Below are 15,933 nucleotides of genomic sequence, written 5' to 3'. Positions count from 1 at the left end.
TGTTTGAACAAAACAGCAATTCAGGAGCTATAGTACAAGATGCCAGTTAAATGGATTTTGTGGTAAAAAATAATCAGGTGCCTGCTTCACCAGTTGCCAAAGTCCATACAAATTTGATCCATATTTTTGACATTCCAACCCTCCCTCCCTCCCTATATATATGTGTGTGTGTGTGTGTGTGTGTGTGTGTGAGAGAGAGAGAGAGAGAGAGAGAGAGAGAGAGAGAGAGAGAGAGAGAGAGAGAGAGAGAGAGAGAGAATTGATCCTAGTCACAATTACTTCAAAAAAGAATTCTGAAAAGACTTGGTCAAATTCTAAGAAAATTTAGCAGAACTTTGGAAAACATGTTTATTCAACATAGCTAACACTTTAATTCATATGTTTGCAAGAAAGAACCTGAAAGCATTTTATAATTATTTCAAAACTGTTCATGGTTGTATAGAACTCATTAATTTCTCCAAAGCACTTTTAACAGTTCAGAATGTTCTGCCAAACTTTGTATAAATATTTGTATTTGGTATAAACACACAAATGATATTAACATATACTCTCTATTTTATTTAATTTATTCCACTTCTTAAAATATGTGTGTTGAATTTTATTTTTAAAATGATGGAATCCCAGAACCCAATATAGGTGATTAAAATCAGAAAGTGTTTCAAGGTGGGCTTTTCATCACCACAATGCTCTGAACATTTAGTAAAAAATGATCTCAGTTATCCTTGTGTTCTTGTTTATGGCTCATAGAAAGTACTATTTATCCATCCTTGAACTGATAGAGAACTGTATTAGTTTAAAAACTTCTGCCTCATTGCTGATTCTGTCATGCCACATTTATTTATTTTCTTACTTACAATATTTATATACTGTTAATTCCATAAGGACTCCTAACAGTTTTCAACATCTCATATAAAACCAGTAAAAATTGAAACACAGTTGTTATTGGCCATCTGCACGACATGTTAAGGAAAGGGACTGGTGGATTTCCCCAGCTGTTTTATTCTCTTCCCACCAACAATCATCAGCTGGAAAGAAAATATCCACCAATTAGGCTCCTTGATGTGGGATGGGATAATTGTTGTACGCCGCCCAGAGTCACCTTGTGTGTGATGGGCAGCTATATTAAATAAACAAACAAACAAACAAACAAATAAATGGGGCAGGGGAGGATACTCACTGTCAAAATACTCTTCACGTTTTCTTTTGCATGGGGGTCCAAAAGCAGCCTAAGAGGTGACAGACACTGGGGGGTGGTTGCAGGGCGAAGCAAGAGGAAGCCCTCTCACTGCACTACTCCTTCCCCATACCTGTCACCTGTTAGTTGGACTACTAACAGCTAACAGGCACATGGGGTGGTTGTGTGGTATGGAGGGAGTCTCCCTCCTGCTTCACAGTACAGCCCCGCCCCCCATAGCACCTATCACTTGTTAATTGAGCTACTTTTCTGCATGAGTTTAGGCCAGTTTAAAGACTCTGCTCTCTCCCACAGTCCACAGACCCCATGGAAAGGGGCACGTCTGTCGCAAACTACAGCGGTCAATTAATGCTGGGCTGATTCAACTCCCTAAGAGTAATCTGACAAAATGGCTGGTGAAGTCAGTTTGTATCTACAACTAAAAATGTGTCAGGATAAGAGAGAAAACATTAACACAAGGACAACTAATGATCACGTAAACCTGAACCCTGGGCTAGGGATCAGATGTAGGCTATATTTAACTTGGGGGGGGGGGAGAGAGAGAAAGAGAAAAGAGCATTTTAGGAATAATTAACTACAAGTAAAAAAAGATGCCTAAAATAATCCCTGCGGCTACATTCCCTTGACAGTTGAAATGCAATCAACCAAGAGTCGAGGACATAGTTTTCAGTGGAATGCGAATCATCAAAATCACTCTAACTTAAATGCATCATTACCATGCAAAGTTAATTACACAGAATCCTGCACATCCCATACAGTGTCTACCCAAAATAAAGACAGCAAGAACAAAAGGTGCACATCTGTAGATAAAGCAGCTGGCTTGCTTGCTTTTTTTGTCTTTGACCATTCAGTAAGTAAACAAATAAAAAGATAAGATAAAGCAACTGAAAGGAGCACATTTTTTTTTCCATGCAGGAGGTCCTAGGTGAAATCACCAGGATGATCTGGCATGATTTTTGACCAAAATCACAGTGTGACTTTGGACCTGTCTCTGCCTCTCAGCCCAATCTATTTCATGGAATGATTGTTGTGGAGAAAAATAGAAGGAACACTATGTATGCTGTGCCTTGGACTCCTGAGTAAAAGGTGAGATATACATCTAATCAAATAAATAAATAAGTTGTATGGGCTACTCCATGTAGCTACAAAGTGAATTATTGTTATGCAGTGTCAACTGAAAAGCAGGAGAATTTATCAATAGTTTTCATTATTGTATGCAACAGGAAGAAGAGATTATTCTGGGAATTCCCAATCTAAACATGCTAAGACCTCATACATTTATTTAGCCATGTGCATCATCCTATTCTCATAAGATCTGAATTGAAAATCCACCTGTCAATTTGAAAATCCAGTTAAAAAACTCTGGATGGAGTAATTAATTCCCTGAGTTTGCTGGCAAACTGATCAAACCTTACTTTCACTGATCACAGCCTTTTCTGCCTCTCCCTGCAACCCCCATCCTCAGATATTTCTGAAAATTGAGGAAACACTGGGAATACTGTAGAACTGCCAGTGAAGAGGTCTGTTGGCGGAAATAGTCACCTTTAACATGAGTGAAAAAAACAATTTAAGACCAAAGTCGTGGTATGTAATTCTCAAACAATTTCACCAGCAAATGTTCAATATACGAATTTGGTTTATTTAAAGCTGCTACAAAAAGTAACTGTAGCAATTAAACTTTGAGATCTGCATCTACATCTGAGTAAATTTTTTTGATTAGTATTTTAAACACCTATTTGCACAACCTTGTTTTTCGGTTGTTCATTTTATTCTACCTAGCTGTTTCATTTATACTTCCAATCAACCATCTTCAATTTTTAACTATAAAAATTTTCTTGTGAAAATACTATAAATATCCATGTTAGCTAAACAGATATACTGGAGACCATTTTAAGCCAAACAAGATTACCAATATTCTTTATTACTAAGAATGAAAAATGAGCATAGACTCAATAAAAGTTAATAAAACTCAATGCCTGATCATATGCATGCTTACTCATAAACATTGTCATTTGATAGGGTTAATTACTAATTAAATATACAAATGATTGCAGCATCATAACAATATACACTGCTAATATTGTAAATTTACAATAATAGCTCCTAATACTTTGACAATTCAAAAAATAAATTCTCAGAGGAAGTTACATTCTTTTAATGTTGGGAATGAACAATAATACTTTAGACCTGAACCAAAATCCCTAACTGATGATGCTCACATAAAACAAACAAAAAACAAATCATGATTAGTACAGATGGGCCACCAACACAGCAGGGTATCTGAACGTCTGCATATCTGAATCTTGGGCAGTATCTTAGTTCACACAAATAAAAAGTTTACGAATGACAATATAGGCAGTAATTATTTTACAAATCCAGGTACCGTGCTGATAATCTTACAAATATTAAGAGCCCATTTATAGACATGCTCCAATCCAATTTCTCATAGATGCTAGGATGATACTACCATACAATATATGCCCTCCCTCATTTGGAACAGCACTGTGAATGCAGTTCTGCTTCTCCCATTAATACTACTGAGACAGCTGTCAGGAAATATATATATCCCCTGGACACCATATAAATGTCTCCCACTTCAAGAACTGACCTATGACTTACAAATGTGTATAAGTCTTCCATATGAGATGTTCAATACACTTGTTTGGACTAACAAAAAAACCCCTAGCTTTTCTCTGGCCACATACCCATTTTTCTTTTTCTGACTCAACAATTTTATCTAGACAGAGATGAGCTGTGATTCATCTTAGCTTTATTAGCAGAAAGAAGCAAATATAAAATCAATTTATCAAGCAGGCTTGTTTTCACTAACCATGGTTAAATTAGCCATAGTTAGTTTTACAGTTTAAACAAAATGCTAAAAAAATTCTTAATTTAGAATGGAAGCATTTCATGTTTTTGCAGCTCCCTAAGGGGAGGGAACAGGAAAGATTTACCTTGTTTTGCTAATGCATTTGAATGAAATCAATATCAGAGATTAATTTTGTAAATAACAGATTTTCAGAAAACTAAAAAGGTAAAATCCAACAAAAATCTGTTTCAACATGAAATAATCCCTCAAAATATAAAAAGGCAGCTACTTAGGTATACTCAGGTACTAAATTAAATTTTTTATTGTTTGGTTTCCACTCTGGTCACCTAACAAAGGATTATTTTAAGAAAACAATATTTTAAACAAGTCTGCCTTATCTCTCTCTCTCCCTCTCTCTTTTTGGCATAATAACTTCAATATTAAAAGCATGAACTAGTAAATACAAAATTTATTAAAATGTACATAACAGGTACCTTTTAAAAAAAGAGCAAAACACATAGCTGTTATAAGCTGCCACACACAATTAAATACAAACTGTACAATACAGTGCACATTTAGATATACATCTATATTTGCTTTCAAGTCTGTAACTTACTTTTCTCATTCACAAATAAAATGCAAAGCCTCTCTCTCTCTCTTTATATATACATATATTTTTATGTCACTATATACACAATATATTGTGTTTTGGCAAGATTACACAAAACACAAAATTAATATAGCTTAAAATTATTATAGTAAATACTAATTGAATGGTAATACCATTTAAGCCATGTGAAAAGGACCCACAATGGTTCACACCTACATTCTAATTCTGAACTCCTTCATTATAATACTAACTGTACATTTCATAACATAAAGTACCCAGTATTATCATTCAAGTTCCACAAAAATAATCACTAAAAATTCGGGCTGAATACAACAATTTTAACACTGGAAAGTTTTTTTTTAATGCTGTTGCATTAGAACTTCAAATCCATCAAAACAGCTAGCAGTCTCCAACAGCAAAAACACCGATAGGGAATTTTAACAGCATAGTTACACTGAAGAAAACTATTGTAAAGATCCCATCATTATGATGATGGTTCACAGTTCTTGTAGGAATTAATAGTGGGAAATTATCAGAATTTGAACATTTGGAATAGTTAAACATCATTCTGAAAAAGAATAGAAAGTTTTAGAGCAGCCACAGTATTTCAAATTTGTAATACATCATAAAAGCAATAGACTGTATTAAAAAGAGTTTACCCACTGTAAAAAAAATACTTCCAAAACCAAAACACTTTTGATTAATGACAGCATTGACCTATAGTTCAGTATTATTCATATTGTTTTTTTTTAAATTAAAAAACTGAATACTGAGCTTTGAAAATATAAAAGAGTTAAGGAGGCTTACAAAACATTGTTCACCTACATGGGATACACAAACATTCCCATGTCCACTGTCTTCTTAGTAGAAGCTAGATTTCGTACGGCAGATGCATGTAATTCCTAATGTTTTGTACGTATGAAAAGCAGCAGGGAAAGATATGTCTGAGCAGAAAAACAGTGAGGGAGGCCATTAACTCCTTTCCCCAGTCATTTTCACACTCAAATTGCTTCTTTTCAGGTGTTTGTAATGGAGAGATACTGTATTTGAAAAGGAATCCAGCCCCAATGGAAAGGATTAAGAATCTAACAGAAGCCTAATCCCATATCCTATTGAAAGATCCATAATAATTTAATGCTGCCTTAGTTGCAGGGAAAGGCAAAACAGAAGCCAACGCCCCTAAGGACTGCTGTTGTTGATTCATCTCTGTGGGTCACAGTAACTTAAACTGCTCTTAGCTTCCTTTGGGCCATGAAGTGGTACAGCTCTCCATTCTATTAAGCCATTTTGAAGGCTGCGGTGGTTATTTAACCCATAAGTGAGATCAAAGAGCAAGCAGCATTCCACCTTCCAGGCCATCTCATTTCTAGCAATGCAGCTCAAAATGAGCTCCCAACTCACTAATCGATTGATTATTTCATGGCTAGCAAGTAAATATGTTACCTTAGGTTTTTCATTGAAAAATGTGCATTTATGAAATGGTTCATGTAGAATTAAATTCAAGTAATTTTATATCTACTTTTTCAGCATATCATCTCCAGTATCTGCTTCTATTAACCGATAAACTGTCCAGTCTTTGAGCAGTATAAACTGTATGCAAATATACAGGTTCAAGATTGGTCACATTCTAGTCCTCTAGGGCAGTGTTTCTCAACCTTGGCAACTTTAAAGTGTGTGGACTTCAACTCCCAGAATTCCCCAGCAAGCTGGAGGATTCTGGGAATTAAAGTCCACACACCTTAAAGTTGTCAAGGTTGAGAAACACTGCTCTAGGGTGTGCCAAACAGTAACAACTGAAATGTTTGATTAAATTTGTTTAAGCAGTAGTATTGCTGAACCAAAAAGTGATAAATTCAGTATTCTTGAGAAATGTTGTTTTGAGGATATTTAGTACCAATTTTAATACTTTTAGATTGCTTTCTCTTCTAAAATGATTCCTGGCAATAGTTTTATGCAGCAAACCTCCTGTGAAATATTAAGAGCTTCTGTGAATGAGCTGAACACAGAAAACATTGCATAAACTTTGCGAGAGTATTACTGATGAAAATTTAGATGGCTTTTAAAAGTGTGCTTAAAGAGAAATTAATACAGTTATATTTACATTTCACAGGCAAAGCAAACTGTGAAAATACACCCCTACTGTTTAATTTTAACAGAATGGGCTTAAAAAGCCAGTAGGGACATATGACTTTGGCACTTCAAAAATCTGGACACTTGGGGCTTTCTTTTTTCCCCAAGGACATTTATTACTTGCTAATCTTTAGACAGAAATTAGCCTATCTCCTGTATTACAGTAAGTGACCTATGATTTATTATTATACACGTCTTAAAATCTGTATTTAACATTCCAGCTACAGCTCAACATAATATTGCAACTCACAGAAACTTGCAAATGTTCTAGCGTGTTATTTTGTGTGGAGTCGGCTGCACAATTTCTTGAATTGTGTGATTTTTAAATACTCTACCAAAATCATAGCAAAACTCAACTTGCTCTAATAGCTCTCAGAACAGTGTTTTGCAATCCTGAACTTTTCCACGCTTAATTCACTTGCTCAGTTTTTGAGGCATATATATGTGATTCTTCCAAAAGTTTAAGAAATGTAGCTAGAATGATGCAGTAACAATTAGTAATAGACTAAATCTGCTTGTTGTTTTAAAAATTAACATAGACATTTACCATACATATCAAAGTCTGATGTTCTCATTTCTGGCAGTTTTGGTTTCTGTGATTTTTTTTTTTTTTTTTTGCTGCTGTGTTTAGTTTACTCTAGGTTATTTTTTTTGTTTAAAACATGTATGAACCTAAACACTGTAAGGCTTAATAATTTTCATGTGAATGGCACAAGTACTGTTTCAAGATACAAGTATATATTGTAAGAATTGGTGGGAGGGGGGAAGAAGAGTACTGTAGCTATACTTAAAAAGAGTAAACTATTCATAGCTACATATCAATGCTTGAATCTTAATATAAAAAGATTCCATGAATGTAAAAGGTGTATCAGAGGTTTTTTCAAAAGATTGTTAAAATATCACGTTAAAAGAGACAAAGAACTGCAAGAAAACGTCTAAGAAAAGCAAGCTGTGATACAACAAGCATTTGTTAAGAAAAGCTCAGAAGTGCATTAGTTCTGGTGAGAGATATATGAGCAACAGCTCTTACGAGATGTAGAGCCCATTCTGTAACTATGAGCTGTCCATATACTGTCATAGTCAGAGTCTTCAGAGAGGTCGGAAGGCTCCAAACGAGAAAGGCTACTGCGACGACCCAAGGAATCTAGACTGGATTGGTCATCATCAGCCAAGACGTGATTATGCATCAGGTCAGTGCCTTGCCATGCTAAGGATGTATGGGTGAAATGAAAGGGAGGATGGAGACAGGCAGAGGTGGGATGAGGAGGAGGACATACAGATAAGCCACAACCAAAACACATGAAAATAAAAGCAAAAGGTGATGGGAAGAAAAGGAAAAGAGAAAATATTGTTAAAAAAGCACCAACTCTTTTAAATCCCTATTTTGGTTGGGTTTTATCTACAAAGTATATTTAGCACATACATTTAAAGAAGAAAAAAAGGGAAGCCTCTGAATTTGACTGTCTTGCTTAGAATGTACATTTGCTTTCATGTTCCTTTTAATGTTCTAAGAAACCATGACTTTAACATGAAGTTTTTAAAAAAAAAAAAAAAAGTGGGGGAAATTAAGAATTTTTAAAAAGTCCTTTGAATGAATTCTTAAAGCTGGCTGGATGGCATTTCCAGAAGGAAAAAAAAAATATTCTCAGGAACGCTGAATGAACTTTCCCTAACTCTCAGCTTCAGATACTGGGAATGCAATACATTTGGAGGACAGCAGATTAAAAAAAATCTACTACTTAGCCATATTTAGTACATTTTCCCCTTAAAAGCCAATTTTGATCATAGCCTTCTCCATACAACTATATCTGGAATGATTCCCTGGAAGGACTAGAAGAATGTCCTTATGAAAAAGGAAATTAGTGACTAGGAGTTGTTAGCATTCTGCCATCCTACACAAAACTCCTATCAGAAATTACATGTGAACTCTCATTCAGTACTGATTTTTTATAGAAATATTCCAGATTAGTTGAATGGGAGAAAAAAATTTAACTGGTTCAGGAACTTTTTGTTTAAAAAAGGAGAATGTGCAACTGATGTAAAGTACAATTCTCAAACTGAAAAATGCCAACAGAAACTGAAAACTATTTATGTAAGTAGCTAATATTAATCAGCTTGATTCAGTGAAAGTTAAGACATAAGACACTTAGGCCCAATTTGCATATACAGTCAGTGGTCCGATACTCTTTGAAAACAGTTGTACCCAGGCATTATCCATATAGTTGCAGCCTCTTAATGACACAGATATGAATTCCCCATCAAAGAAGGTTTGCAGTAGTTAAAATTGTAAGTCATATGGGGAGATGTGCTCAATAAGCAGCTTAACACATAGAATTGCCTTGCTATTCTCCTTAGGCTCCCAATCCACCCTTCCCTAGACTGCACATGCGAACAGGGCCAAAAGTTCTGAGACCACTCTAGATTTCCCTGTCCCTCCTACAGGAGATAAAACTGTACATGCCAAAACATGGTGTGCATATGACAGCACACTTGGATCTCTGTACTGGGTGAAACAAAACCAGACAATTCACAGTGGTATTTAGGAGAAACTACCACTGAGCATAATGGAACTGGATTTCCGTACTGTTTTTCCAATCCTTTCAATATTATATAAAGGCCTTTTCACATGATCAGTTAATAGGCTCATATAATAGGCCTACACTTGAAATCTTGAAATTTTCTGTTCTGTGAAGACACATATTGTCCACATGTAATGAAGGAAAAAGACCGTCCTGTTGCAGGGAGAGAAAATATGCATATTGGCTATACTATCCCTCTCCACTCCCTTATAAAGTGAAGTATGCCAAAATCAAGAAGTGCAGGGAAGGTTCTGAGAATAAACAAAAAACAGGAAAGGCTAGAAAACAGTTCATAAAACAAGTAGAAGGGTGGTAGCTCCTAGTAACTAGTGATATTTGGATGGGATATCTTCATGGTAGTCCAGGACTGTTGGTTTTGAGATATTCAAAAACACCTCAGTAGAAGGCAATGCACAACACTATTGTTGCCAAAAACAATTACATGGATGGATACGTCCAGGAGAAGGTGTTGAGGGATCCGTTAACCTCTACAGTATGCTAAATAAACTCTCCTGTGCTGGAGAACTATAGCACAGGATACAAACAGCTAATTAACATCAACATCTTGAATATACAATAAACTAATCAAAGAATTTTTTAATTTGAAAAAACTGTAACATCTCTTTAAAAATAATACTGAGACTAGTGGCATGTGCAATCATGTTCTATTTGACAATTTTAACCGCAGTGAATGGCATATTTCCCATACAAAAATATTTCTTCTGTCCCACCCAAATGGTGAAACTCAGAAAATAAGATGTGTGGACTGTGTTCAAAGAAGCAGAATATATACAGGTAGGGCACAATACTCTCATCTTGTGAAAAGGCCCATACAGTTATATGCAGAGGTTTAGGCATCACAGTCAAATTGTATGACTCCTTAAAGCTGACACAGCTCTCCATGTAACAAAGTAATAATGACATATTTCTAAAAATCTCAATGTATATTTATTATTCAAAATAAAATAGTGATTGTGACAGTTACAGAAGTTTGGATGTCTTTCTAGACATTACTTTGTAACACCTCCTTTGGCAGAAATAACAGCTTCCAAATATTTCTGGTAGCCAAATACAATCTTTCTAGAGTCTTGAAAATAAAAAGAGGTTGGATAATTTAGCAAGACAATGTTCCAAGACATACTGTCAGTCTTTAAAGGTAGGCCAAGTCAGGAAACAGACATTGCAAGGATTACAGAATGCTACTTATTATTGCAGAGTATAATTACAGAATCTTGAAAGCATGCCAGAATTTCCCTCTGCTTCCTCTAACACCTAACAGACTCAAGGCAGGGTTGTTTTGAGTTTCCTTCTCAAACCTTCTCCTTTCCCAGGATTCAGTTTTCTCTTATTTTTCCTTAATGCTCCTGCGTGTCTTCTTCAAGGTTATCTATGCATTCCTCTATACCAGATCAACCATGAAGCACTTACAGGAAAGGAAGATAAATGTGTGACTGAAAATCTCTGGGCAAATCTCAAACATGCAGTGCACATAAGAGACCTAAGAACATTTTTGAGCTAGAAAAGTTCTGTGAGGAACAGTAAAAAGAAAGTCTAAAAGCAAGAATAGAAAGACTATTAGCTGACTATAACATACATTTGAAAACTGACAGAAAGGGTGTGCAAAGCTTTGCATTTACCATATTCACTGTTTTCTCATTCTGAATCAGTAAACAAGTGCCCATAATAGGCATTCAATTTCACAGGAAGATGTGATCAACTTCTTACAGTGGAGAGCTGTATCAACTTCTGTTCCCTTAGGGATTCATTGAATTGTACAGTTTGACCAGGGGTACCTAAACTTTTGCATACAACTGAATGGCTTTGTGGTCTTGTCCACCTAGAACTGAGAGTTAAAGACAGGGTATCACAAAAAAATAGAAGAAAAGAAAGAAAACTCAGCTGCTAGGAATTCTTCTTCCCAAATCTCCTCTCTCAAAAGTTATTTTCCAAATCACGTTTCTCCATATGAAAATTTAAAAATACCTTCTGTCCTACCTCTTATGGTTCCTCCAGTCATGCCGAACTTGCATTTCCCAGCAGCACCTCCAAAATGATAAATGGATGATGCTACTAGCAGAATTGCCAGATCTGCACTATGAGGAACAGGCAGAATGTGAACACAGAGGTGAAGAGACACTGGAGACAAATCAGTGCATTTCTTAAAGGATATGAAACACGATCTAATCTCCTGGGCTTGATGAAGGTTTTTACAATGGCCAGTCTCTTAAAGTTACAGTTAAGTATTTAGGAACTATTACATACAGACCAGCCAACCTTCCTAAAGCACAAGGCCAACTCTACTTGCTTTTGTGAAGGTCTGTTAAATTATATGTGGGCAGATTTTAAAAATAATAATTTTAACAAAATCAGCAGTCTTGAAAAAAGAAGCCGTGCAACTATTTGCTATTACCATTTTCCATTGCAGAGAAACACAAATGAAAGCAGTAGATTTTTTGATGTATGCAATGAAATTTCTTGCACTATGTATACTTATAAAATATACATAGAAAGGGAAAAACAGCAAAAAGCATTTTGCACTAGTTTTGTGTCTCAGTAAGCACACATTTGCATGAACTGAAAAGGATATGCTCAAATAAGACTTCTCTCACCTTATACATATTTGTATATATAAATATATTTAAATGACAAGCACCAACTTAGCACAGTTGTACCATTTGAAGCATTGCCAATTTATCTTGTCCCACTCAGTACAATCATCTACAGAATCATAATAGCTTTCAGTTAATTGTAGGGCTAGCATCAAATTATATGACAATGTCTGATTTAAAACAGAACTGTAAAAAGGCCCATACGAGAAGACACAAAAACATCACTGACAATTTTACTGCACTAAATACCAATCATGCCTGCCTATAGCTCCAAACAGTACAAACCTTTTTATCAAGGTTCTAGCCAAAAATAATCTCAGTAAAGACAAAAAGTAGTCCTACAATAATTAGCACTAATATTAAAAAGAGCTTTACGCAAAAGAGCTTTAATTGATGTTCCAAGAAACAAAAAGAATGACAGTTAACTGTCAATCAAATATTAGCACACAAATTATTGTCAACAATGCATATTGTCCAAAATCTAACAAAATAAGCATTTGGGAGATTTAGAGGACAAAAAGCCCATCAATGTCTGTACTGATTTCTTCCTATATTGAACTACCTTGACTATTCTGAAGGATAAATAAACTAACTGCCAACCACCTTTATCATTAATGGCAAAACTGTGCAAACTGAATCAAATCAAGAAGAGTATTCTCTTCCTTAGGTACATGTTATGCATGCGGGCAGATTGTCCTGTTAGGTGCAATGCTTTACTTACAATAGAGGATCTCCACCATTGCAGCCTTGTTTAAGATTAAAATAACCTGGGTCCCCAAGACACAGTGAAAGTTGAGCATGTATCTGAGTAACTGAAAATAGCAGCTTTGCTCAATATACAAAATGTAAAAAAAAAAAAAACTAGAATAAAAAGGTACTATTAATAGCTATAATAAAAGCAGTATTTGCTATCAATTTTTCTATCATATGTCTCATTACCATTTTTGATAGAAACAGCCACAGTAAGCCAGATTTTGGGGAACTCTGACTTACCATGAATGAGCCGAGTGCTAATGAATACAGCTTGTTCACTCTCACCTGGCTGCTCCCACTAGCTTGAGCAGATAAACAAATCAAAAATTGTTTGTTTAGCACAAAAGTTAGAGTTAGGACTTTTAAAAAAAAAAAGAATGAATAAAAGGCTGCACTGGTGGCTGATGAATCCTTGGAAGCCAATTAGAGACATATCTGCTATTCCTCCCTTCTTGCACAAACATACCCACAAGAACATATTCACTAATGCAATGCAGAGAGCCTGATCCAGATTGTTGGTTCACCATGGCTAACTGAAATGCTGAAACAACAAGTAGGAAGTGGGTAGAACTCCCTGACCCTCCACAGGGTCATCAAAACTATGTAACTTGAGGGCTGCCCCTCTGCAATTAAGGATGCTAACTAAACCTTGAACCTTGGTGTGCTGTACTTTGTACAAGTCACAACTGTATGGTAGGGGTTGCTAACAATTTAGAAATTCTAGCGTCTAAGCCAAGTTTTCAAGTTAGATAATAAAATTAAAGCATTTCAGGAACGTTCAGCAGGGGGACATCAGTATGCAGCTCATATGTAGTAAGCCGAAATTCCCCAGAATAGTGGCCTACCATTCTGTGTTCATGTGGATCATTTTTTAAAAAAAACTATTTTTAAATGTAAACCATATCAAGCACTTAGTATTTACTATTACAAGGAAGATTTGGCTTAAATGAATAAAAACAACCCAATCGTTCAAGCAAGATTTATTCACTATCTGTGCTATCTGAAATCTTGCACGTGTCTAGCTAAGTGGCAACACTGACCAATCTTGAAAAGCTAAGCAGGGTCATACCCAGTTAGTACTTGGTTGAGAAACCAACAGGGGAGACCATAAAAGTTAAAAGCAAAATCCAGTAAGAAGGCAAAGGAAACTACTTTTGCATTACTGTCAAGAAAATTACATGGACAAGCCTAAGATTTGAGCTTTATTCAAAGGAAACTACCTTTACTTAAATCTTGCTATAGGAAAGACATATTTAAGGCTGGGTTTGGCAACTTCAGTGATGACATTATCGTCAACATGTGGTATAATTAAATTAATAATCCATAATTATTTTAAAACTGAGAACATTAGATTAGAACAGAAATGTTCAGGGCGGTGATTCTCAGTTTAAAGCAACTCCCCCCCCCCCAAAAAAAAACCCTGACATATTCTCAGCAGAAACATTATCCATGTTGGGAGCTCTATTTCTTTTCTGTGGTAGTGACCTCTTTTCAGTAGGTAGGAACTGCTCAAAAAATCCATGATGCAGTAGAGAGGTGAGAGAAGGTCCTAGAAAAGCCTTCCCAACCTGTTGTCCTCCATATTTACTGGATTCAATTCCCATAATGCTAAAGCAATGTCACTAACCATACTACTCAAACATTATGAGAATTCATTCAACATATCTGGAGAACACTAGGTTAGGAGAAAGTGCTTGTGAAACACTCTCACTACAGGGTGAAAGTGTCTGAATTCTGGCTTATAGGACTAAGGGAAAGACATGATGTCAACAGTGGCATTCATTCAGCTGTCTCACAATAAAAATGGTGTCTTTTGTGAGCCGATCAAGAAAATGCATACCTACCTTTCTGAGTGTCAAGTAAAGAATGCCTCCAATTCTAAACCAAAAAGAAACTATGCCTTAGGTATTAAAATGTTTGCAAGAACATTTTTTAGAGTCAGAGAAGTAAACAATAAAGCCTAATAACCTTCCAGTAAGTTCAACTGAATGGTCTAATGAGATGGTGTATGGACTGCAAATTTCATCGTGAACATCCAAAACTAAGTTGTTAGCATGTATTATTCAAGAAATCCAGTAAGATATCCTAGCCGTGTGGCCAATGCAACACATTTCCTATTGCTAAATCTGGGAATTGCAAAAGCATTTCTAAAGGATCAAAGTATCAGAGGACATTACAAACGCACACTTGCCCAAATTCCTAATGAATTTATTTATGTACTATTTTCATCACTTACAACTTACTTTTCAGACCATACAAGCGACTGGCACCAGTAAAAAACATTTTTAGCAATTACTTGCTAAATGGCTAAGATAACATTTTACATTTTTCTACTCATATTTTTTAAAAACTTACTTGAGTTTAATGTTTGACGTGTTTTGGCACTTGTGCAGTAAGCTTCAATGACTTTTAGAATCTGAGCATCTTCTTCTAATGCAGCTGTACCTATGAAATACCCAAAAGATATTAATTTAACAATACAATTATGTTGTATGCTGTCACTTAAAATAAACACTATGATTGACATATCATGTAGTTCTTGCTTAACAACCACAATTGGGACTGGCCACTCCTTCACTAAGTAATGCAGCTGTTAAATAAGACATCACGTGACCCCGACTTGCGATTTTATCGCTGGCTTCTCCGCTGACTCTGCTTGTTGGAAGCCGGCTGTGAAGTGCACAAGTGGAATCACATGACGTGGGACACTGCAACAGTCACAAACGCCCGCTGGTTACAATGTGCCCGAATTTCAAACACATGACTCCGGGGATGCTGCAACAGTTATAAGTGTGAGGAGTTACTTTTTCAGCCCCATCATAACTTTGAATGGTTGCTAAACAGGATAGTCGTTAAGTGAGGACTACCTGTAATCCTATATTTCTGAAAACATCAAGTGTCTTATTAATATGACAGCAGAATTTTGGATTTGGCAATAATATCCTTCTGGATTTTGACATGGTAAACCATTGTACAACTGCTTAATAGGCTAAGATATGAATTATCAATCTGCTGGCACACACAGTTCAAGAGATCCAGCAAATAAATTGGGGAGACTCACATACCTACTGCTTCTCATTTTTTCAAATTAGGAAATGATGATTTAACTGTTTGGGGGGAAAATAATATTAAATTAAAATGCTATGTTGTTCCTATTATTATTTTATTAAATAATAACCATAAGACTCTTGGTGGTATGCAAAAACAAGCATAAGTCATACATGGCAGAAAAGATTTTTAAAAATCCA

The 15,933-nt window shown here is 35.7% G+C and overlaps 1 protein-coding gene across 8 annotated transcripts in view; it reads right to left on the bottom strand.

Annotated features, from left to right (window-relative positions):
- Positions 1 to 15,933, bottom strand: part of ARHGEF7 (Rho guanine nucleotide exchange factor 7) — an 88,207-nt gene that overhangs the window by 12,115 nt on the left and 60,159 nt on the right. For 3 of the 8 annotated variants that reach the window (XM_088136515.1, XM_088136514.1, XM_088136520.1), the window contains exon 18: positions 15,041 to 15,130. In XM_088136515.1, the coding sequence (XP_087992641.1) occupies positions 15,041 to 15,130 (90 nt within the window). Of the gene's footprint in view, positions 1 to 202; positions 5,183 to 7,774; positions 7,952 to 14,529; positions 14,564 to 15,040; positions 15,131 to 15,933 lie in introns of those variants that run through there. The other 5 variants (XM_088136516.1, XM_088136519.1, XM_088136517.1 and 2 more) reach the window with 4 other exon arrangements.

Source organism: Python bivittatus, unplaced genomic scaffold, assembly GCF_059951505.1.
Source record: "Python bivittatus isolate LINGU-HERP-01145 unplaced genomic scaffold, Pbiv_v1 ctg000060_np1212, whole genome shotgun sequence".
NCBI classification, from domain to species: domain Eukaryota; kingdom Metazoa; phylum Chordata; class Lepidosauria; order Squamata; family Pythonidae; genus Python; species Python bivittatus.
This window is presented reverse-complemented; position numbering and strand designations above follow the sequence as displayed.